The 25,594-nt window shown below is 32.1% G+C and overlaps 1 protein-coding gene across 1 annotated transcript; it reads right to left on the reverse strand.

The window, feature by feature from the left end:
* Window positions 1-2,470: 2,470 nt before the first annotated feature.
* On the reverse strand, window positions 2,471-23,832 carry LOC124359569. Its single transcript, XM_046812435.1, has 6 exons — window positions 23,575-23,832; window positions 17,011-17,077; window positions 11,905-12,080; window positions 10,297-10,458; window positions 6,880-7,034; window positions 2,471-6,096 (listed from the first exon to the last, which is right to left on the reverse strand). The coding sequence occupies exons 1-6, from the start codon at window positions 23,609-23,611 to the stop codon at window positions 6,007-6,009; spliced, it is 687 nt and encodes a 228-aa protein (XP_046668391.1). The 5' UTR covers window positions 23,612-23,832; the 3' UTR covers window positions 2,471-6,006.
* Between the last annotated feature and the right edge of the window lie 1,762 nt (window positions 23,833-25,594).

Raw genomic sequence — 25,594 nt, forward strand, 5'->3', positions numbered from 1 at the left:
CTTGTGTTTTGTAAATAATTGGTTTATTACAGAATTTTTACAGTTTATTGTTTATTATTTCAGCTTTCTGATGAAGATTTTGATGATGTTCCTGGAACAAGTGGGCTAGGCCTATCAGACACTCCCAATAGACCAAGTACAATTGAAACTAGTAGTCATGAAAATATACTTCATCATGAATCTAGTAAGTAGATATGGTTTTGTTAGGCAGTGCAGACAATCTTTTAGGCTAATATAGCCTACTGCAAACAAATTTGTTTGATAGTGTAGGCTATTTTGTTTTCCTTTGTCAATAAAGTTTATTTTGCAATCCTTTATAATAGTCCTGGCCTATTGTAGAGTAATTTAGTTTGTTTATTGTAGGCTCTGAAGATGAAGCCATGGAAGAAAGCCTAGGCCTAGAGCCATCGTGGAAGGCCATTGGGGCACAGTACAGCTAGGCCAACTGTTCGAAGAACTCAGGCTAGACCTACAAATACATATAACTGGACTGACAATGATGTGACTCCAAACATTCCTTGTGTTTGTTGGGCAAGGTAACTGCAGACAGGTACAGTTCTGGAAGAAGGATGTTCAGTAAGTGACACACATTTTCTCATTTCATTGACAATGATATAATAACCCTATTGAAACATCAAACAAATCTATACGCCTCTCAAAAATATAAGACAATTGAGGGCAAAACAGGCACTTTCACCTTCTTGTAGGATGTCTGAGTGGAAGAGTGTGTTAGTCTACTAGAAGTAAAGAAGTTTCTAGCAATAATTATACATATGAGCTTCAGCAGCAGACCACAGATCCAAGATCACTGGAGCACTGATCCTGTTGTCTCGTGCAATTATTGCCCTAATATTATGGGAAGGAACAGATTTCTTTTGATTCTCTCTAACCTTCATTTGAGTGACAGCTCAGTCCAGCCTAAAAAAAGGAGAACCCGGTTATGACCCCTTATACAAAGTTAGGCCACTGATTGATCACGTTGCTGAACGTTTCAAGGAAACTTACCGCCCAGGGGAAAATGTAACAATTGATGAGGGGATGTGCAAGTTCAGAGGAAGACTTGTTTTCAAACAGTACATGCCCCAAAAGCCTAGCAAGTATGGAATAAAATTATATATGGTGTCTGAGAGTACCTCTGGCTATATTTGGAATTTTCAGGTTTATTGTGGGCAAAGCAATGTTGTTACACAGATTGTAATAAACTTACTGGGTAATCTTGCTGGCGAAGGGCGTACACTCTATACAGATAGGTATTACACAAGTCCAACTTTAGCTACAGCATTAGAACAGCTAAATACAGGTATTGTAGGAACTGTAATGCCAAACAGAATTGGGCTGCCACAAGAACTGAAAAACCCCGATTAGAGAAAGGTGCTCAGTTGTGTCGTAGGGATGGAAACATCTTAGCCATATGTTGGAGGGACAAAAAAGATGTCCATATGCTCAGCACCAGACACAGAGCTGAAATGGTAACCTACACAAACAAAACAGGCAAAGAAATGACCAAGCCAGCCTGTGTTGTAGGCTACAACAAGAACAAGTATGGTGTCGACTTTGTCTGACCAGCGCATGTCATACGGAGCTTTTGATCATAAATCAATAAAATGGTGGAGAAAGCTTTTTCTTTCATGTAATACTCATGTGCCTAGTTAATTGTAAACATTATTTACAATAAAGTAAAATAGAAAAAAAATTACCCATGACACAATTCATGAAAAAATTATGTGGGGAGATGGTTGTTCAAGAAGATGTTCCACCAAAATACTAACGGTAGGCATCTAAGCAGACTACAAACTGGGAAGCATTTTCTTAGAAAAGATTCCAGTGCCTGAAGGAAAGAAAAGAGCTCAAAAAAGGTGCAAGGTATGCTCTTTGATAACTAAAAAACAATCAGGCAAGGCTGCAAGAAGAGACACTTCATATCAGTGTAGCGAGTGCAAAATTGCCATGTGCAAAGAACCATGTTTCAAGACTTTCCACACTAAAAAAAATATTTCAGCATAAGTAAATTTTAATTGTAAACATGTGTAGCTATAGTGTTAGTAATGACAATTCTAAATACAGAAAAAAATAATAAAAAATATATTATGCTACAGACTAGTACATGGTGATGTTTTTTGGTCAACTTTTTATTTTTTACAAAAAACGTTATGTTTTTAAGTTTTCAACCAAGACTTTCTGTATTGAAAATATTTATGCATGAGCATCTGTGTAGAAAGAGGAAGAACTTAGCTTTAAAAAAAAATGTAAGTCCTATGGTTTTCTTATAATTAGTTAAAAAAATTATATATATTTAAAAATCGTTAAAAATGGGCGGCAGTGTAAGAAAAGTTGTCAAAAATTAGGAGGCGGCAGTGAAAGTGTTTAAAGTGGATGGAATGGAGCAGATGTCTGGTTCACTATAACCAATGTACTATAATGTACAACATTTTAACTGTGTTTACAGTTGATTTTCTAAATCTTTGATTCATGCTTATGTAAAAAAAAATTTTTAAAACATTTAGTAAAAAATTAAATGTACATATTTCTATCACCTGGATTGTGGATAGGCAAAGGGACTAACTACCTCATATACTATCCAACCTGGTCAGATACAAGCTACATGTGGATACTACCCAAATCCTAATTTCGGGATGGAAACAAGTAAAGTTGAATGCGTTGGTAAGCATTCATTGTCCAATTTGTGACACACTTCTGTACAGTCTCAGTTGGGATGAGTTTATGGCCAAAAATAAAAACCGAAGACACAACCAACACAAAGTGGTTCAGCTGAAGACACACCCAACACAATGTGGTTCAGCTATTACTATGTGTACACCACACCCTATCCAGTGACACATGAAATAGAGTTGGCTAAAAGTCTGACAGTTTTGGATACTTCAAGGATCCATAATTCTACTTTTCCCTTCCTTAGCTGGCAGAAGTGGCAAAAATAACAATTTAGTACTGTGTCAGTTAAAAATAAACTTGTTTTTAAAAACATTGTATTATTCCAAACAAATTAAAGAAAGACCAGCGTACTTAGTTCACTTTCTCATAAAATTACTAAAAAGGAGAAGTATATACAGTACATTTAGGACTAAACTTAATATATAAGAATGCAAATGAAAAATTCAAACTAATTCAATTAATTATTGTTACGTTCTAAGTGTAGAAACTTAATGATAAACACTAGTTTAACTACTGTGCCATTAAGACTAACATATCTGTGCCATAAAAAGTAAATATTTATGCTATTAGTAATTGCTTGACAGCTGCTTTGCTATGAACAATTGCATGGATTATAAAATATAAAAAATAAATTACATACCAGTACATATTTGTGTAGGCTTATAACCCTTCAGCATAGTTTTATGTAACAGTCTCGTTTGGTAAACTCACTGAGCTGCGGCCCTTTCACACTTTTGTGTACAGTTTTCCTATTCGATATATCAGTGGCACTACACCATTCCAAGCATTTATTGTCATGATAGATAAAGAATGTGTCATTCATTATACAATGGTTTCATTTTTGTTTTATTCAGTTAATTTTTTAACTAAAAAGATGGCTTAAATCAGCTGAATGGCTAAACATAATAATATATATCAAAACCTTCTACCGACATAGCATGTTTACATTTTGTTATTTTTCATAGTCTTCTATGTTGTACTTCGTATTGAAATTTGCTTCAAAAGCTACCATACACAATCCAATTTCCAGATAAGTTGCTGGGTTTAATTGTTTTGTGAAAATAATGGAAGTGTTTTATTTTGTGCTTCCAACAGGTAATCAAATATATATACATGTTAAGAGGTGTAGTGTATAGTAGTAAAAAATGTATCTCATGAGCAGAAAAACTCGCATGGCAGACAGTAGTGTGATTCAAAGAAACTCCCATGCTGAAGGGTTAAGAAAATAAAACAGTACATGACTTTGTACATAAGCTTAGTAGTTTCAAATAACTACATATCCTTAAATCGGTCCTCAATTATTCCAACTTTTAGAAAAATCAATGATTGCCAATTTCCATTGCCATTTGAAAGTTAGATTTCTTTCCTCCACCTTAATAATTGTAGTAAAAATAAAAAGCAATTTATTACACAATTCCAACATACTTAAAATTTACTGCTATTAATATTACTACTATCAAGAAAAACTAAACTAACAAAAGTCTCTGAAAATGTATGAGAATACCTAGACTTAAGAACTATCAAATCTTGAGGATAATATTACACCCATGAGTTCTACACTAATCAATATTTTTTTAGGCCTGTGGTATTAAAATTGGAATAACATGTAACATCCAAAGAAAAGTTGCTTGCTATATTCTTGCTAGCTATGAACTTGTACAACATTAGTTAATACTTTTTTTTTTATTTGTAAAACGGTTATTATTTTCATGTACACTCTCAATAAAGCAACGTTAGACACTATTTCAAGCCTCATTTAGTAGATTATCAGGTACCTTCACTGAATAAAGAATCTGGAAAAATTGGGACCGATTATTATGAACTACAGTAATAAAAGAAGCAAAAACAAAAGCAAATCATGAATAATAATAACGTGAATATGTAAAATGTTAACAGCAAAACTGTATAAAATTGATAAGAAAATAACTGACGGCTCAACAACCACTAACAACGATTTATGAATAAGGCCAGAATGGTGTGCTTAACCAACTATACTAGAGTAACGTACGCTATCGAGATGAGATTGCAAGTCTGGGGAGGTAGGCCAAGTAACAAGGCATCCAGAGTAACATATACAGTATAACATTATCAGATCTAATAAAATCATTTTAAATTAAAAATTCAATCAAAGAAAATAAACTTATATGACAAAAGATCCTGTCTTCGTAATGAATATAAATAATTACATTCCCACAACAAATATAGTTATAAACGTCCATTGTAAAATAAAAAATTGTTCATTCAAATACTAATTACTAATATATTTAAAATACTTAAATATAAAAATCTAAAAAATAATATATTTATATCTGTTTAATCTATATACAATAACTAAAAATAATAAATGGATGGAATATGTACGGTACTTTAAGTCTTTAAATCAACAACAGGAGAGTGGTAATACAATGCAAATGCAATTTTTCCTTCACGTTTTGTAACTCAAACATTAGATGAAGTTATCAATTACAACTGTGTTTACTTAATGTAAGAACTTATCATTCATAACTAGTAGTGTCAGAAGATGACTGATAGGCATTATTGTTTTAATTCCTAACAAACCTCAATTATTACAGTAGGACCTTGGTGGACCAAAGGTTGGTAATCACATCGGGAACTGGGATCGTCAGTAAGTCATGACCTCAGAAATAATATAAGTTCAATCTTGAAATTTTAAGGTATTGTTCTGCAGGCAACCGACATGGTAACAAGCATGTACAGCTGCAAATTTTCACAAAGTTCTTGTTCTATAAATATTTGTTCAGTGTTTCAAATATTTAATGATGTAATAACCTGTAGAAAAATAAATAAGTGAAAACTTGAAAAAGAAAAAAATAGAAACTTACATGGAAGTGACAAAAATCAACCAAACATAAAATATCGGAAAAAATAAAATAAAAAGAAAAAAACCAACCCACTCATGGGTTTTATTTCTTTATTTTTTGCTTTGTAATGTAAAAAAATTAAATGAAACCATCACAAACAACTTTATATAAAGTGCTGGCAGTTAATATGAAGATTGCAGTCATTTGAAAAGGCAGATGTTAGCAGTGAAAGGGTGAACTGACGTCTTGGTTGAATAACTTTTGATTAATCAAGGTCTTACTATAAAACACTAGTTGTTAATATATAGGTTTACTATATTACAGTATCATAACAAATAATTTTGTCTATAAATTATTTTATCCATTCTAAAAACGTTTGTAAAATATATACTTTTATCACTAGTATTGATATGGAAAATATATCTTTCTTTACATAAAAAGTAAGTTATTGATTCCAAATACATTGCAAGATTTTGATTGAAGATGAGCAGCTATTATTTTTCTAATAAAACATTTACATAAAACCATTACGAGAGTTGGGGTCATACATCTGCATCACAAGATTCTTGCTCTCCCGTCGTAGATCGTAAGCTCTGCGTGCATCCTGGAACCAAATTCATCAATTGTTACATGATATTTTCAGGTTTAAGTTTTCAATACAATCGGTTTGAGATTTTTGGATAAGTACTATGTTAAGAATTAAAATACGCAACTTGTTAGTGCTTGGAATTCTAGAGAAATATAATTATGTTATTTATGATAGAAAATCAATTGCTTAAAATTATTTCAAATGTTAATAACATAAAGTTTTTTATGTAAATCAATCTACAATCAAAACTTTAGATGGAAAGAGGTCTAAGCAAAATCCTTTGATTTTGTCAGGATTCTGTAATATAAACAGATTATGTGGATATATATTTCTTGACTAAAGTTTGTGTTCTTATTTCGACTACTTGTTACAAAGTAAGTTTTAAAATAATAGTTTTACATAAAAACCAATTTTTGTGTTTCATTTCAATCCATTTTAGAAAATGCAATATCAAAATTGAAACTTAATATGATGATGAGATTTCATACACTGTGTTGACTCTCTTATGACAGTCATGCCGGACAGTAATAAAGTTTGAATTGATTCATTACACATGTGAATTCCAAAAACAAAGTACATTATATAATTATAAAGAATCTTTTGAGAAGAGATTTCTATTATTTTGTTGCCTAAATGATTGTTTATGACGAGAATTTAAAACAAAAGGGTATGGTTCTGTTGCAAAAGACATATATTTGCTACTGTAGTTAGGAATTCATAGATTAAAACTTAATTAGAATAGCATTTAAGAAATAAAGTAATAAAACAATCTGGCACTTCAACAGTTAAATAACTTACCCAGTAAAGTATGTATGAAGCCAGTGTATGGATGAGAAAAGAGAATACTCCAAAATAGTAGGAATAAGAGATATGATTGAAGTTGGGATACATGAGCCAGTCACGTCTAGAGGACTGGGTCCAGAACAACCAGACTGAGAGGAATATCAGAAACGCTGAAACATAACAGTAAACTATAACAAGATACTCACAACCTTTCTGTACAGAACAAGTCTAGCATTAGCACTAAAAGAATACTTAGGGTGGCCACTCAAGACCTCTTTTTAAATTCCCGGCTTTTACCCTGGTTTTCCCGATAGAAAATTTCCAAATCTCTAGCCTATTTTCAAACCAAATAAACAATCACAACTCTTAACTCTTAAGCCGAGTGCAACGGTGACGGTTTATTGTCACCAGCTGTATTTGCAAGAAATGCCACAAAGTGCAGTACTCAAATTTCTTCACTAGTGATAAACGAGACAATTGGTAACGATTTATTGCTATTGCCTATTTTAAGCTCCTTAGTTTTTCTCTCATGTCCGTCGATGTGTCGACATAATATTGTGTATACCTAATAACTTAACCTTAACCTTAACTTAACCTTTCTGTTATGTTTGGAAAATACATGTATCCAATTTGTAAAAAAACAGAGATAACAAATAAATATCAACACAGTGCTACCGTGGGGCATACTGCAGTCCAACATTGTGGGTCAGAGGTCGGAGTTGGACAAACTTTCGGTATGAAACAATGATTTTGATGGTACACAAATCGGTTCAGTATAATCAACAAATAAACTAAATACTTTACTCTATTTAATTAATTTAAAATAGATCTACTTTAAAGTAATTAGCAGAGATTCAGGGAAATGAATATATATATTCCCCTATATAATATATACAACCTTCACCTCATTATATCATTGCTGTGCGACAGAATGCAAACGCTCCCTTCTCTGCGTTACTTGGTAAAAATCCAACTCATATTCTGGTGTACTCAAAAAAAGGGTTGCACCTCTTATCAAACTGTCAAACATATAATTCAGCGAACCGAACTATTAATCCTGTTTATAGGGTGAATATTGTACATTTTAGGCCTATGCTATCTATCTAACACATGTCATTTCAAAATACAATTTTTATTCAAGAATGAGAATTGTTCTTGATTTAAGGAGCTTTATTTTATAAGTTCTTGGAGACGGAAAAATTGTTTTTTAAATTTACCTCAGGAAAGAGGTTCTCAGGAAGATTTCTGGCTTATTCCCGGTTGGGTGGCCAACCTGATACTGCTATTCCTATATCACTTCATATACTCCAAAACATTCTTCTAATCAGGAAACAGGTATATAACACAAGACAGTCATTTACATTCCAACTGTCATTTACAAACAGAGACAATTTACACTCAGTATCATTCAAATCAAACAGAATAAAGACAACATTCGTCATAAAGCTAATTATAAAAATAACTATTTTATGAAGACTGTAAATCACAACTTGAAATATATATGCAGGTGTATCAAATCTCTCTGCACAAACTTTAGTATATTGTTGTATGGAGAAGAGGAGGTAATAACTAAATGCAACTAGTAGACTATTTCATTTTATATTTTAATGTCTCTCTGTCTGTTTATTAGTTTTTATTTTTCATTTATTTCAACTTTTAATTTCATTATAACTAATAAGATTATGAAACATTTCCAAAAAAAATAATTAAAGTTGCTAAATAAAATTACAAACCACTGTGACAGCTAGATCATAAAAATTAGTAAATAAATAATGTTGATATAAGCTTATAACATTATGCACATCTTAATTGTATTTTGTTTTAATCCAAAGAAATCTAAATCCTACAATAGATAACGATATTATTACAATCCAACATTGTAATGTTACAACCAGCTAATTAATGCAGCCAAAATTAAAACAGCTGATTGTTATGGCAGTTGATATTATTTAGTAATCAGCTTTATAAAAGCGAATCACCCACCTTAGTTATCAAATTATTATAGTCTAACTAAACTATATTACCCGTTACCTTTCTATGACATGTTGTTTTTTAGGTATTTTGCTTAGTCTTTGAAAAACCGCTATTTTAAAAATAAAGCTTGTAAAATTGTTAATTTTTTCTGTAAGTAGGTCCTTTATTTATAAAGCTATACACCGAATTTAACCTTTTACAAAAGCTGTTCTCAAAAATAGATACGATTAACACTTTCACTGCCGACAATGACATTTGAGGTCGTGCATAGAATTCTATAAATTACCGAAGTCTTCTGACGGCGCCAAATTTTGCAGTAATAAAGATGCATTTAAACATATCTATACTTCGGCATTGATAGTCATTCACTATTTCCATGTTTTTATTTCTTACACTATAGATTATGATCTATGTAATGTTGTTGGCAGTCACCTGGAATATCGGAAAAAAGTGGTTTGTTTACGAATTATTTGTCGCGTTGCGGCGACCGTTTGTTGTTGTTCTGCATTGTGGCTAATTTGTCGTCTGCATTGTTATTGTTTTGCTAGCTATTCTAGTTCTCAAAAATTGTTTTGTAACTACAATGAATCGTGACAGTATTGAAGACAATCAAATGCTAGAAGAGTTAGTTACTGAGATTTTCAAGTGACAGTGAAAGTGATGATTTATTCCAAGATGACACAGATAATGATCCTGATTTTACTACCTATCAACTTGTTGACATTATTTTTTTTATAGAAAATACATTTTTCATTCTTCCACATTTAATTTGTGGAAGAATGAAAAATGTCTTTTCTATTAAAACCTACTCACTTCCATCAAGAATACAAAGCAGAAAATTATTTTTTTACTCGAATAACAAATATAAGCAAAATAGTAATAAAAACTTGTAATCTTGTGTTTTATTATAATTGGTTTATTACAGAATTTTACAATTCATTGTTTATTTTCAGCTTCTGGTAAAGATTGTGATGGTGGCCCAGGAACAAGTGAGTTAGACCTCTACACTAAAAAAGATATTTAACACATGTGGATTTCAATTGTAAATATGTGTAGCTAATGATAGTAATGACAAAGCTGAATACAGCAAATAATAATGAGAAATAGATTTATGTTATAGACTATTTATGTTACAGTACATGGTAATGTTTTTTGTTAAACTTTTTATTTCATACAAAAAACATGTTTTAAAGTTTTAAAACAAGGCTTTCTGTTTGAAAATATTTCTGCATGAGCATTTGTGTAGAAAGAGGAAGAACTCAGCTCTAAAAAAGTGTAAGTCTCGTAGTTATTTTATAATTGGATAAAAATGTATATTTATTTAGAAATAATTAAAACAGGTGGCAGTGTAAGAAAGTTGTCAAAATTAGAAGGCAGCAGTGAAAGTATTTATGTAATGATTAACCATAACAAACTTTGTATAGAGAGAAATATATTTGGTTATTTCTATATACGTACAAGAGATAGCCTCGCATATAAAGACTATGCCTGTGAGCAGCCACTCGTAGTGCAGAATCCCCCGAAGTGGGTAACGGATGACAATCAAAGCAATGATCACCTGTGCGGCAAATACTAGTAGGAAGGCCAACGTCATCCAAGCCTGGATGGCCAGTAGCCACCCTGAAATTACAAACATTATATATATATATATATATATATATCAACTTTGATTTTTATTTACAATTCCTCCAGACAATAGAAAGGACTATCCCAAAGCTAGTAATATTTCTTTAAAACATGTTTTATCATTATTTTTAATTAAATGTAACAAAACTACAGTAAATCTTCAGTAAAACAACAGAATAACTCTTTACAGATTTACTCAGAATGTTATATTTAATGAGCTTTAATTTCATGGTTATGGGTTTTATTAGATTTGAATTTTGAAAAATATGTTTAATCAAGTCAAACAGATACAGATTTATAATTAAAATACTTAGCAATCTAAATTAAATTTTATAGAGTTCAGAAGAATATATAATTTGGACATTATTCTTATGAACTACTTTTGGAGAATTAATACGTAATTAATCTTATTTGTATTAACCTATACAACGAGTCCATATCTAAAAGTAGATTATATAGATATGATAAAAAGTGAAATAGGCAGTTTTGACAATCCATCCAAATGCATGATGTAAGATGAGGAATAAAATCATGAGGAAATAAATTACCCTTCATAATTTAGAAGAAACATAACTAATATGAAAACCCAATTCATGTTTCTGTCAATAAATACTTCCAGAAACTTAACAAAGTCTGAGACATTGACCTACAGATTATGACTGTCTACATGTCTCAACATAAATAGAATGTTCTGAGTTTTCAACTTATTTAAGAGAAAAACATCGGTTTTGAACCATCAATGTTTCTTAGAATGACGCACCTTCCCTGCCCCTTCCTCTTCTATGTCCACAACCTCCTCGCCTTCTATATGTCTGTTAACGAAATAAAATTCCATGTTTTCCTTATCTTCCTTCTCCCTGATTCAGCGCTTTAATACCCTAAATTTGTTCATAAACATAAAAAGTGTCCAACCGAGAACCCTGCTTCTTTCACCTACTTTCTTACCCAGTCTTATTTTTCTCTGAGACATCAGGGGCCGCTTCTTCTTCAAATTCTTCAGCATTGTATTACACCACAAACCAAATTCGTAATGGAAAAAGCATAAAGTCCAAATGGGATGTCTGTCTTATACATCTAATCTTTCGATTTAGGTATCCTATTCAAACTGATAACACAATTTTTCAGGATTTTGATTAGATTCAAAAAGGCAAGTGGTCATCTGTTTACTACAAGTGAGAGCCCATACTTTGAGTATCCTTAAAGTCAGAAAGTCTTAACATCAAATCTAAAAAAAGATTGGAGATGATTCTCAACTAAACGAATAATTCAGCTCAATCTACTAATACTTGGCAAAACCTATGCCTACAACTAATTCATGCATTTTAGTTAATTCCTACTCATTGAATTACTAGAGTTCAGTAAACCTTACTTCCTGTATCAATGGTAATTTTTATATTCCAAATCATGTATGCTGCACTCATAACAAGTATCAGAACGTACCTGGTAGAAGCCATTCACGAATAACATAATATTCATCACTGTAGATGTAGTGGCAGCCATCAAACATTTGATCAAACTGATGATAGGGGAAGCGAAATTGGTCAAAGCAATACTGCCAAAGACCCATGTGTTTGAAGGCACTGAACGTCTCTTCATATGACTGAACCCAGTATGGACTGCAATAAATAAATAAAAACACATTAACAATTTAACACAATTCATAATACAAATAGGGCTCTATTATCATATCACCAAAATCACTAATGGGTTTTTGTGTGAAATTGGACAAAGGTAAAACTAATTTACAATAACCATTAGTCAAAGCACTATTACTTACAAAATAAATAAAAACTATATACACATATTTTCATGAATTTTAAGAATACATATTATTTTCAATCATTCATACCACGATAGAGAAATAATGTTATTACAAAACACTTCAAACATGTTCCAATTGGCAATATTTACAATCCTCCATCCTACTAAAATTAAAATCTGTTGTAGCACAACAATTCTTACAATGTTTTATTGCAATTTTGTAATAATTTTAACAGGAGTGTATGTTCCCAGGCCCTAAATGCTGCCTCACACCGCACGTCTATCCATCCACTGGACGGATGGGTTGGATTCTCGGTAAAGATTGCTCGTCTGCTTATTAAATGGAACATGACACACTGTCCGTCCAACCGCTGGAAGATAATTAAATCCAGCAGATGGATATTCTGGAAGGCAAATGATTTCATCTGAGCATGCACACAGCATCACTTCAACAGACACCACCGTGTTAGTTCCTCGCCAAGTGGTCTCTTTATTGATCGCTGAACACTGTTATCCGTGTTATTTGAACATTTATTATTAGCTATAGCTGTTTAGAGTTGACTTATTTGATCGATTGTGATTAATTATGGAGCAGCTGATAGAAGAAGTGAGAATACCTGGAGCGCTGTCAACAGTAATCCATTGTACACCTCTCATAAACTTACTGTTACACCAAGTTACACTAAATGCCATTATTTCAATGCTTCCCTGACAGAGATTGGAACTCAACTGAAAGAGATGCAAACAAATTTAACCTTCCAACCGCTGGATGGACGTTTGCGTTGTGAGGTAGTACCTCGTGGATGTCCAAAACATAAAATCTATCCATTGGATGATGAAACATTTGGTGTGAGACCACCTTAAGGCCATATATTCGCTCTTCGAGCCTGGTACTATAGCTTTACTTTACTAGGCTAATGTATAATAGACACGATCCATTCAAGTTTAACTCTTAGCACGCCGTAGACGGAATAATCCGCAATGTTTTTAGGTCTTATAACGCCGAAGACGAAATAATCCACCGATCGATAAAAATATACATTACTGTTTTTGAAATTTATAAGCTCAATATATAAGCCACAACACTAAGTAATGTACTGGCTTGACCAAATAATCAAGTTGCAGCTGTCAGCTGGCCGCAGTAGGTTAACAATAAATTGTTTTGTTGCCGGCAGCTGTTCTCCCACACCCGTCTGTACGCCGATGACGATACTATCCGCCATTATTGACTGTCAGTGGAGCATGCATTGTGCCTTAGGGAAGTGTTCTTGCGTTGTCATTCCTTATACAAACAGTTGTAAAAAGTTATTGTTACCATGTTTTAGGGGTTATAATAAAGTTTTTGTTGTTTCTCTGTTGTGTAATTAAGGCTCATCACCCTAGTGCTTATTATGAACATACTTATAAACTAATCAAGATCAGCATATTACACTTTATTTGTTTTCTAATCCTTGTACATAGTTTTAATATTTTTCATCACATGTAGGCCTATTTAATTACTCTCTAACCTAAATTTTATTTTTATTGAAATATTCCATTATTATGAAAAAAATGTGATTATTTTAATGCAAGTATTACATTATTGTAAAATTTATTTTTTGTCGTGTGTTATTAGTCATTAGGAATGAATAAAAAAATAGCTTTAAGGAATTTTCATTTTTTCACCTTAAATGAGCGTAATCTAAAGAAATACTAAATTTATATCGGCGTTCAAAGTGTTAATACTCATAAATAAAATGGGATATGGAATTATTAAGGAGTGGTACGGGGAGATATATAACTGAATTTGAATACTTAGTGCTGTGTCTTATAGGTCAATGACACTGATTGTGTTAAAAGAACTGAGAACAATGTACAGCTAAAAACATCTGCAGAACCAGACCTCACAGAATAAAAATTTCCATTGTGGAACACAGGACATTGGAATGTCAAACGGTGTGGTTATTTTTTTATTTGATTTTTAAAAAGTTAAGGGTCTTACACAGTTATTATTATAAAATGTACAACTAGCTTAGAAAGTAACTTGACAAGGCTTCTGATCACCCAATAGAATTCACCTGGGGGTCATTCCATGTCAAACCAACCAATGTTCTAGACCTTGACCTACCAGAATTTGATGATTTTGTGTATAGAAGTTATACCTTCCAAGACTAATTAAAAGACCAAATTTTATATTTTTCTGCCTTTTGTGGCTTTTAAAAACCTCAAAAAGGCAGTTTTGAGTTTTGTCTCAGTATTTTCTAAATAATGTAGACTAAAAAAATATTTAAGTTAAAAAACTCAAATTTGTAGAATTTTACCAATTTGAAATGATTTTTAATTTGATATATCACATGAAAATGTTTTGTTTATTTTGAAATTTTCTGGAATACTCTTAAAAACGGTTTTTGAAAGACCCCCCCAAAAATTATATATGTACTGATTGCAGAACACAGTACCTTACTTTATGTACATAGCACTGGCTACTCACACCAAACCGGTGTGTACTTCATTAAAAAATTATTTTTTAAAATAAGAACCCATTTATGTCCCATATATATATATGGTATTCACATTATAACTGTCTACATACATGCAAAATCAGATTGGGACATAAATGGGTTCTTATTTTAAAAAATAATTTTTTAATGAAGTACACACCGGTTTGGTGTGAGTAGCCAGTGCTATGTACATAAAGTAAGGTACTGTGTTCTGCAATCAGTTAGATGTGAAACTATCTCTCTTTCCCAGTCAATGTTTTATTTCTAATTTGGTTAGTACTTCTAAATTTTAATATGGAAATGTTTTTAGTTTAATTATTACAAGTTTTAGATTAATTTTTTGATATAAGTCTTGTTAATAATGTTTATTTTAACAGTGTGCTTTTAGCATTGGAGGGCTATATTTTTTCAATGTTATCTCTTTCGTAATTCTTAAAAACAATATATTTAATTATCACAGACAGGCTGGATTTTTTTAGTGGAAAGTAACAGACTGTCTTTGATCAGTTTTGAATGAGAATGGTTCTGAAATGGTGTAAGATATTTACAATCGTGATGGTGTTGGTAGAATGATGCCAGGTAAAACATATCTTGATTACTTTTAGAAAATTTTAAAGAATTATATATCGCCTATTTAAAGATGTTCACAAAAAGTCAAATTAGTAAAAATTATTTTTTTCATTGGATAATTTGATATGGAATAACCCCTGGGTGACGTTATGCAGCTTTTGTTCATTGTGTATCTGGCAGTCTCAAAATCAAAATGGCCACGTGATTATATTTCTTTTGACAAAAGAATGTACCATTGTAAATTAATCACGATTTGTGTTCTGAGTATGGAGAAGAAATTATGAACTATACTGCTGTTGAAAATGGTGCCAATTATTTCATGAAGACATAAACAAAAACTCATAAAATAAGAGTAACATTAGCAGTTTTAAAGTAAGCATTAAGTATAGAATAAAATACATTATACTTAGATAATTCTTTCATAGGTAAAAGTCCATACATATGTGTTAAAACTGTTAGATAAAAAACGTTTAATAACTTTAAATAAACTGTACTTAGTGTTCTATATGGGTTTAACAAATTTCAATTGCATTATTAGTTAGTTTAATAATAATAATAATAAATGCTCAAGATTGCATTATGTTTTTAAAAAATGGTTTGTTATTTTCATGTAACTTACATATGTGTTTTTACAAACTGAAGGATTTGCGTAAATTACACCCAGGACTTCATAAATACACCCAGGAAAACTTAATTTATAAAGATATTTTTATATTCTTTTTTAACTGGTTCAGAAACAAATTTTGTAATAGCTAATAATTGTGGAAGAAATTTTGAGTTGGATCTTCTATATTCTGAAAAAAGTCAAACTAAAAAGAAACTGAACAAAACAGTGTTTTTTACTATTAATATCATAATGTAATATATTTTTTAACTGTTTCTAATACTACAGTTTTTTCTTTTAGAAAAAAGCAAATTCTAGCTTTACATGATCATAATTAATGAGTATATGAATTTATATAAATATTTACTTTGCCATTACATATTCTTCGTTGTTTTTACAAATGGAAATGAATACAAAGTGAACAGAAGCACAAGAAGAAAAAAAAGGTGCAGACAATCCTAAAATGTTTAAAAAGGTATTAATTATATATTAGGTAATCCAAAAAATAAAATAGGTGATGAGGAAAAAGCTAGAATTTATCAAATAAATTGTGACAACTTTATTTAAAATACATTGGCCAAACAAAATGGAAGATAAAAAAGAGAGTTAAGAAACATAAAACTGGTCTAAAATATCAACAACAAGAAAGTTCGACCATGGCAAAACACGCAATTCAAACTGGACAATGTATTTCACAAGTAAAATCATTGAAATAAATACAAAATAAAAAATTCTTCTGTGCTTACGAAATGATTTTTACAAAGAACTACAATGATTTTATAAATAATAAATCTGGACCTTTTCAAAATTTACTATTACTGTCATTAATCTAATTAAATATTAATTTTATACATACACATTAGACATACTGTATTTTTTATGACATGTGCTCTTATTTAAGTACTAAATTGTTTATATTATTACTTTAACCACTTTTTATTTCAGTTATGTGGGTCTGATGGTATTTTCTTTAAAAACTAAAGGCCTCACAGAAATAAAATTGAATAATTATTTAAATGTTTGTTTATAAACCAAGGAATGAATTTAAGTATATAAAAATTAGTGTTTTTCTACTAACTATGAAAATCAAAGATTTAAGAGTTACATTATTTTTAACCATATGATACCTACCTTATAAATGAAATTAGTAAGAAAATTGACCCAACATATGCAAGCACTCCTCCATAGACCAATCCATCTGGAACAATAAAATCCTGATTAAGCAGTGTTTAAACCAAAGTTGGCAACATCTGAACACATTAAAAATCATGTTTTATCATTAAAAATCTGTTTTATATTAATAATTTCTATATGATGTGTCATACTTATATAATTTACAGTATTTTATATAAATTTACTTTTGCGAACGTACAAAATCAATAAAAATGTCCCGCCACTTGGAGGGTTAAAGGAATGTCACAAAATAGGCATTAACACCAACAGCAATTAGGCACTTGGTTCGTCTTGCTACTAATCAACATTTCATTATAAATACTATCCCAGATGTAAATATATACATAACAAATAAAATCTAGATAATTGACTAAATACCTGTATGTATCATGTACAACTCTTAACCCTCCGAGTGCCACATACCCACTCCCTTAGTGCCACAGCTTTTTTGGCGTTTTTACAGTTCTCATTTTAAAAAACCGTATAAAATACAATTTTGTAAATAAATTGTTCATGTTATATATCAATGTATTCACAACACAATAAGGCATAAAAGAAGTATAACAGTATTGTACTTAACCTCTGTCTGTTTAGGTATGTAGCCCTCCGAAGTAAAAAAAATTTCAAAATTTGGCATGTCCTAACATCCACTACTCAAGATTTCACTATGTACACAAAAACACAGTTTCAAAATAGCCATATTATTCTAAATTTAATAAGTTTTTACAAATATATACACTTTGTTTATATTTAAACTAAAATCCAAACTATAAAATTGAAAACATCACAAGTATATACACAATTTTTCCCCCGTGTTTATTCAGAGTCACTGCTTTGTGATGTCTTTCTTTTTCTCTCAGGCCTAAGGGGTCTCCAGAAATGTTCTAATAAGTGGAAACATTCCCTGTGCACACCTGTATTACAGCCAGGGCACCAAAATCTGCTTCGGCCTTTTTTTTTTTGCTTTAGCAAACTGTGCACTGGTGTAAATTTGACCCCAGCATGAAAATTCGTTAGGGTCTGGTTATGAAAAACCACTGCCACTTGAAAAATCACGAAGTGAAATGTCTGAAGGTATATCAGGAGCTTTGATGTTACTTGCATCGTTTTCACTAGATACATTCATTTAAAACATCCCGAATTTCACTAGAATATTCCAAAGTATCACGATCCATGTTTGTAAAATCACGCAACACCGCAGTCAGCAGTACGCAGTTGTAACGTAACGTCAAAACAAAGTATGACGTAATGCACTGCCTCCAAAATATGCATTGTCGCGATTATATGCACTATAACAAATCTTCATCTTTCAAATGATACAGAATTTGGCTATTTTGCTGCCATTTTAATATGAATATAATACGAAGCGCTGTTATATAGTCGCGGGCGTGACTTTGGCTGTCATAATAGGCATTAATTAGTCGTGGCGGCGACGAAAAGCGTTCAGAGGGTTAAGAGTCATCTCGTAATTTTCATAATTATAATGAACACATTTTACTATAATACACTGCTATTATCTAAATTAGTTATTTGTATATCTGATAATTGGACCAAGTTAAATGTACATATAATTGATTTATTTTATTTGTAGAAACAATGGGCCTTTCTGTATTTGGCAAAGTGTGTGACTCATCTTTTTACATACAGTGAACACATTCAAGTTACTTAGCTTTTAAGACAATAGACAATATGCTTTACCAATATCATCAAGACATGTAACAGAGTCAAACAGTTTTTACAAGTGAATTCTATTATTAAATGACAAAATTCACAAATCCCCTCAACAAATTGTAGCAAACTGGAACAAGGGCTTCAGTAAACGGCGAGTAACTGACAAGGCAGGCCGGCCCTGTCAAAGGTTAGAGCCAAACCTGTGGCTACCCCACCCACAAGCAACTGATAATCAGTATGTCTCTAATCTTTGACTGGGCCGGCCTGCCTTGTCAGTTACTTACCATTTACCGAAGCCCTAGTTCCAGTTTGCTGCAATTCGTTGAGGAGATTGGTGAATTCAGATTATTACAGGTAGAGACTGATGTTGTACTGACAATGGAAATAACAACTCCATCGTTTTAGTTCGACCATTGTATGATCTATAGCAGCTGAACCCATCTATGTTCATCGGATTGGAGTCACCATTGAACCATGCTTCAGTGAGGACCACACAATGTATCTTAAGTTCCATAGATTGTAACAATTTAAAAAATGAATCAACATTTTTATAACATCTGATGTTATGGTGTACCAATCTAGGTAATTACTTGGTCAACCCCAAACTTTTTCATATTATACTACGGTCATAAGGATGTTCTCAGAAAGCAAGAAACATATAATTCAAGCCACCCAAGGCCGTCCTACAGGTTGCCGAGCGATAAGAAGGTTCAAAGTCCACGCGATAACAGTGGCTTGTGGGAGACGCGCGGAAGGCCAGTTGTGACAGTACCGTTGTGGCTAGTGGTTCCTCTGATAATCCTTTTTTATGTGACGGGTGTGAGAACACGTTACTTAGTTTCATGGTTTAAAGTGAAGATCAGGAAAAGTTAAAACATTTTTTGTACGAACACGGCCTTTTGCAATGCACCAAAGTTTGCCCTCTAGAATTTGATATTTTAATGATAGGTACTATCTCGAGGGATGTTTTTCTCTCTTTGACATGAGCGCGGGGCAGCACCGAACCGCGCTGATGGCCGGAGGCACTCGTCTTAACTCGATAACAACTAATTAATTAATTTGTAGCTCGAAATTTAAGAAATATATTATTGATTTGGATACAAATTCAGCTCATTTCAGTATTATTTTTCATTTACGTTAACTTTCCGGAGCCTAAATTGTGTTTTTTTTTTAATTTCACATACATCTATAGATTATCGTAGTAAAATATGAAAAAGTTTGGGGTTGACCAAGTAACAGAATTACAGAATTACAGAATTATACTTGCCACTTTCATTCTTTCCCTCATGAAATTTAGTTTTGACCTCCCTCACATCGACCACCAAATCGCACTTTATCAACAAGCTACTTTTGTGATCTAATATCGTCATAACTTGTTTTATTGCCCATTCAGCTCACAGTACACAATCAATCAAAGATACAGTTACCAAATATGTGAAATTTAAATTTATTAATATTTTGATAGCAAAACTATTCAAGATAACCTGTTAAGCATGTAAATATGTTAAATATTCCTTTTTAATACACGTCAAAGTATAATCCTTTAAAGTAAAATCCTTTTGTAAACAGACACACAAGTGGTGGGCTTTCTAATACCAATGAGTCAGGTAGATTAATGGATCAACCAAAACTATAATTAGTTAGGATGCTTGGGTAGACTTTAATAAGCGGCCTACACTCGTTACTCGGTTGTTTTTGCCAAATAATTCGATGTTTTTATCTGAAGGAATAATTCAATATTACGATTTATTTAACTTAGCATATGATTTCAACTTATTAGTTATAATAAATTTAATGTAAGCAAGAAGTAACTAATATTTTGAGACTTTGAAAATGGCGATGAATGAGGAAAATGTGTGAGATATTTGTCACAAGTGACGAAATTTGATTAAGTGGCTTCAAGATGTGGGTTTGGCTCCTGATAACCAATGGGGAGAATTCTTTCCTCCTTTTCACAAAAGCGGTTAGCCTACTCATTGATATATAGCTGGGCAAGTTATTAATATTATAAGGTTTCTTTGATATTTAAGTCTAGGCCATAGTTGGTTTTGTTATTTTGAAACGTTAGTGTTAAACTTGAGTATTTTTAAATTATAATTCTTGTTTCTGTATTTTATTAAAACTTATTGTGTACGAATTTTACATATTGAAGTAGGATAATATATCGAATTGTCCAATAAAGACAACCGAATAACGTGTGTAGGCCGCTTATTAAAGTCTTTCCAGATGCTTAACACAGTGTTACATGCGCAGCGGGAACGGCTGCAGTATAATAAACTGCCACCAACACAATCAGATAATGATTATCGAATGATATGGAGATATTCATGACCACCCAAAGGACTGAAAGCAAAATGTCAGACCAAATAACATAATAGATCATTTCAGAGAACAATATGGTTTGGCTAGTTTTCAATCTTAGACATTAATGTATGGATATTAATATAACTTTAAAATTAAAATAGAGAATATAATTACAACAAAACAATAACATTTACTTACCTTATTTATTTTCAAGGACAAACATGACTGCTTGTTTAAGAAAGAAGACATGTACATCACTGTTCTTGCCACTATAAGTCAATAACTCACACGTTTTTACTTTGAATACATTTTGAACTATGATGTAGAATTGAATTAAGTTTTAGGCTTAAAAATGTTAATATAGAGAAGCTATATTTTTATATGTAAGAGAAATGAATTGTTTTTAAATTGTATAAAATAACTTAATTGTATTCAAAGTACTCTTGAGCCACATAGTACTAACTATTAAGGTAGACATGTTTGATAGCATTTAAAAAATGATCGAATGATCACCACCAATAATCATAATTTCTCATCGACACATATATTTTACAACATGATCACCAATGCACTAGTTAGTTAAATAAAGAAAGCTGGCAGTGATAAATTATGAATATCTATATGTCAAATGTTGTATTCGATAGTATCAATATTTAAAATCGATATTCATCATCTGATTGTGTTGGTGCCCACTTATTATACTGTACACACCGGGACTCTCTCACTTACAAATTTTTGCTTGTGTGCTGTTTAAAATAAAGATAATATCAATAGTAAAGTTGGTATTTATTTACATTAGCGTGACCATGGAAAATGGACTTTTTTTTCATGGGTTGAGCATTTATAGCCAAGTATTATTATCACAGGTGCATATGAAATGGGGGGAAAGTATATTATTGTATTATATTTATGCCTTTCGGACATTATTGCGTTAAGGAGCAGGGGCATCACGTGATCTGGGATTCGACTTTTGCAAGCTCGAGTTAATTTTTTTCTAAAAGAGCAAGCAGTGCGCAGCACTGCGCAGCGGGCATGCATCGTTGACAGGATTAACGTATTAGTCAGACTCGTCTTTACGAATTGCTTCCACGTGAGATACCGAACATCCAACACAAAGGTGTGCCATTACCACTACTGAACTAGGAGGTTAAGAATAGACGTGGAGGAACAACGGTAGTTCAAAATGGCGTCCCTTTTTATTTGAGAAGGCGCGGAGTATTACCAAACTGTCAAAATATGGATAGTGTTGCCAGAGGTACGATAATTATCGTAAAGGTACGATAATTTCATTGATTTTATGCGCCGATAAGATACACGATGGGTAGTTATTATCGTACCATGAAAGATTTTTGACAAATTTATACAAGTAACAAACCAAAAGTGAATTTTATAACATAATTTATTATACGAACATAACATACTTTTTCATTAAGTGTGTTTGGTACGATTATTTTATATGAAAGTACGATAATTTCTCGTTGTTGGTATGATAATCGGTTTTTTAAAATCTGGCTATACTGAGTTTGAGCAGACGCGGAGTTATAGAAAACTGTCAAAAACGGAGTTTTCAGAGGACTTAAAAAAATCGTAGCTCCTTTGATTTTCGTTGCCGACGAATTTTTTCTTCAATATTGTTTTCAGGAAAAATTATAGTTTTCAGGAAAAAAAAATGAACATAGCCTACCTTTCCATGGTCACGTTAATGTAAATTGATACCGTAAAGTTAAGTTTCCTTATTATTATTTATGATAGGCCTAGTAAACCATTAAAGCAAATAAAATTGTAGAATAAAATAATTAATTTACAGTTTTATTCATAGTTATGGTAATTAACCCAACAACACACAGAGGTGGGAATTTTCTCGCTTGTAAATTATATTCCTCAATGTCAGAATTCAATTCTGCACTTTAGTTCACTTAGGCATAAAATTAAACTAAATTTTTATTCAATTTTATTTTTGTTTTTAATTTCATGTCTAAAAACAAACCCATAAAAACAAGTAAAACAATTTAAAGGTCAACTGACAAAAAAGATTCACCATACATAACACACAAGGGCGAAGAAATCCTGCTAAAACAAGATTTGAATGACTGTAGGTGGGTGTTCCAGGTCCGTTAAAATACAAAACGGGAAAAGGTAGAGCGAAAATGTCCTAGGGATTCATCATTCATTAATTCCGTATTCTGACACAATACAAAAAAATACTTGGAAACAAGGAATAGTCAGACTTTATATCACACAGTGTTAAGAAAAAGCAGCAATTAAATCTCTGCTATTATCAGGAATTTGCACTTCCCAGCCAAAACTTGAGTTAAATGGGCAGGGACTAAAAGTTACGCCTACATTTCTTAGTCAGCATAGCAATAAAATAACCATGATGAGTTTTCACTAGCCTATATTTTTCACCAGAATACTGTAAGAAAAACTAAATATCTTGGAGTTTAGTTAAATAAATAGATAACTACTTTATTACATGATAACGTAATATTTCAGTGTGGTTAGTAAATAAGCAGTTGCTTTATTAATTTCTCCAAAATTACTACTTACTTGACGCCCTATGGTAATCCTGTTTTGTTTCCAACATCTTGATTCACAGTTAACATGCAACAAATAAAAATTAATGATTCAACGGTTCCTTACAGATTGAAAACGAAGAACCGTGCTTATAACTTTAGCAAATAATAATGCAATAACTAAAAAAGAAATCGAATCATTAAAAATTAGTATCTATACTCCGTTGTTTGTGTTTTTGTTTCCAATCCCAAACGTCGTTCTCTACCGATCATAATACCACTGCCTATTTTATCAAAGTGTGGAGACACGCCTTTCAAATGGTGATACTTTCTGGAACAGCTGATAATATCTGGTTTATATTGCACAATATATACTGTGTATATATATATATATATATATATATATATATATATATATATATATATATATATATTACACACTATTATATATGTATATATATATATATATATATATATATATAAATATGTAATATATATAACAGTGTGTAATGAGAGAAATACCTGTATATACCATATGTATGAGTGTTATGTTATTATTTTGAAAAATGCAAATAATTTTCAACCAAATTTGCTAATCCTAATATAGCCGATGATTGCTGTAATTGAACAAAGTAAAGAAGAAACGTTTTATATTCGGAATATTAGTCAGTAAACTCATTAAGAATCACATTTGCCATTATTTTTTTGAAAGTTTTACAGCATTCAATTTCTGCCTATGAGCACAAAAACTTTAGAACGAGTAAACTTAGAGAGTTGATATTTGGTGTGACATATACATCAGCATTATGCCTTATATATATTTTATACATTAAACGTATATTATTTTATACATTATATACATGTTATGCATTAAAACACACCGACACGTAACAGTAACACTTTTTTCGACATCTACATAACATACGAGGTGTGTTCAAAAAGTATCGAGAATTTTGTGTATTTTCAAAAATTATTTATTTATTCGTCAATCGTGGCGTAGCGTCGTCCAGATCTGGGGAATACGGTGGCTGCGGTATCATTAGTGTGTAGTTTTTGGCCAAGAAGTTGCGTACAACCAGCGACGTGTGAGCAGGGGCGTTATCGTGGTACAAAAGCCAATTTTTGTTTTTCCACAAATTCGGGTATTTCTGGCGGTGTTTGCTTCGCGCAAATTGCGCATAACTTGCGGGTAATATTCCTTATTCACCGTTCTACCTAGTGGCAAGAACTCATGATGCACCACGCCCCTGCAATCGAAGAAAACTGTTAGCAAAACTTTCACATTCGACCGAACTTGGCGTGCTTTTTTCGGTCTTGGTTCGTGCGGCAGCTTCCATTGAGATGATTGAGCTTTGGTTTCCACATCATAACCATAAACCCACGATTCGTCACCAGTTATGACCCTCTGGAGCAAATTCGGGTCGTCGCGGACAGATTCCAACATCTCATTAGCAATGTTCATGCGATGCTGTTTTTGATCGAAACTGAGCAATTTTGGTACGAATGTTGCGGCGACCCGTCTCATGCCCAAATTATCGATTAAAATCGAATGGCACGAGCCAATCGATATGCCTAGGTCCTCGGCAATTTCTCTAACGGTGATTCGACGATTGGCCAATACCATTTTCTTCACTTCATCAATTTTTTCGTCTGTTGTTGAAGTGCTCGGGCGTCCGGCACGCTCTTCGTCGTTCACATCTTCTCGGCCTTCTGAAAACATTTTTTACCACCGATAAACGTTGCTTTTGTCCAAAGTAGCTTCTTCGTATGCCACAGTCAACATTCGGAATGCATCCGCGCACTTAATTTCGTTTTCCACACAAAATTTGATACAGGTTCTTTGTTCCATTTTTTTGAATAGGTAAAAATCGAAGACGAACAAAAACACGTGCAAGCAAAGCAGCTGTCAACAATTAACTGAACATTCAAAATGGCCGAAATTGTCAACATAAGTGAGAGACACATGTACCAACATAACTCCACAAAAAAAAAATCGAAATTCGAATATACGTAACCCGCGAAAATTCAAAATTCGCGATACTTTTTGAACACAC

This window comes from Homalodisca vitripennis, chromosome 4 (assembly GCF_021130785.1).
Source record: "Homalodisca vitripennis isolate AUS2020 chromosome 4, UT_GWSS_2.1, whole genome shotgun sequence".
Taxonomy (NCBI): Eukaryota; Metazoa; Arthropoda; class Insecta; order Hemiptera; family Cicadellidae; genus Homalodisca; species Homalodisca vitripennis.

Bases quoted from the DNA above. Each gene is read 5' to 3' on its own strand.
- LOC124359569 (XM_046812435.1), bottom strand. From the start codon at position 23,611: ATGTTGGAAACAAAACAGGATTACCATAGGGCGTCAA. The intron at 17,078-23,574 runs GTAAGTAGTAAT...TTATTGTTCCAG, and splicing joins GGATTACCATAGGGCGTCAA to ATGGATTGGTCTATGGAGGA. The intron at 10,459-11,904 runs GTACGTTCTGAT...TTGTAATTTCAG, and splicing joins TCGTGAATGGCTTCTACCAG to GGTGGCTACTGGCCATCCAG.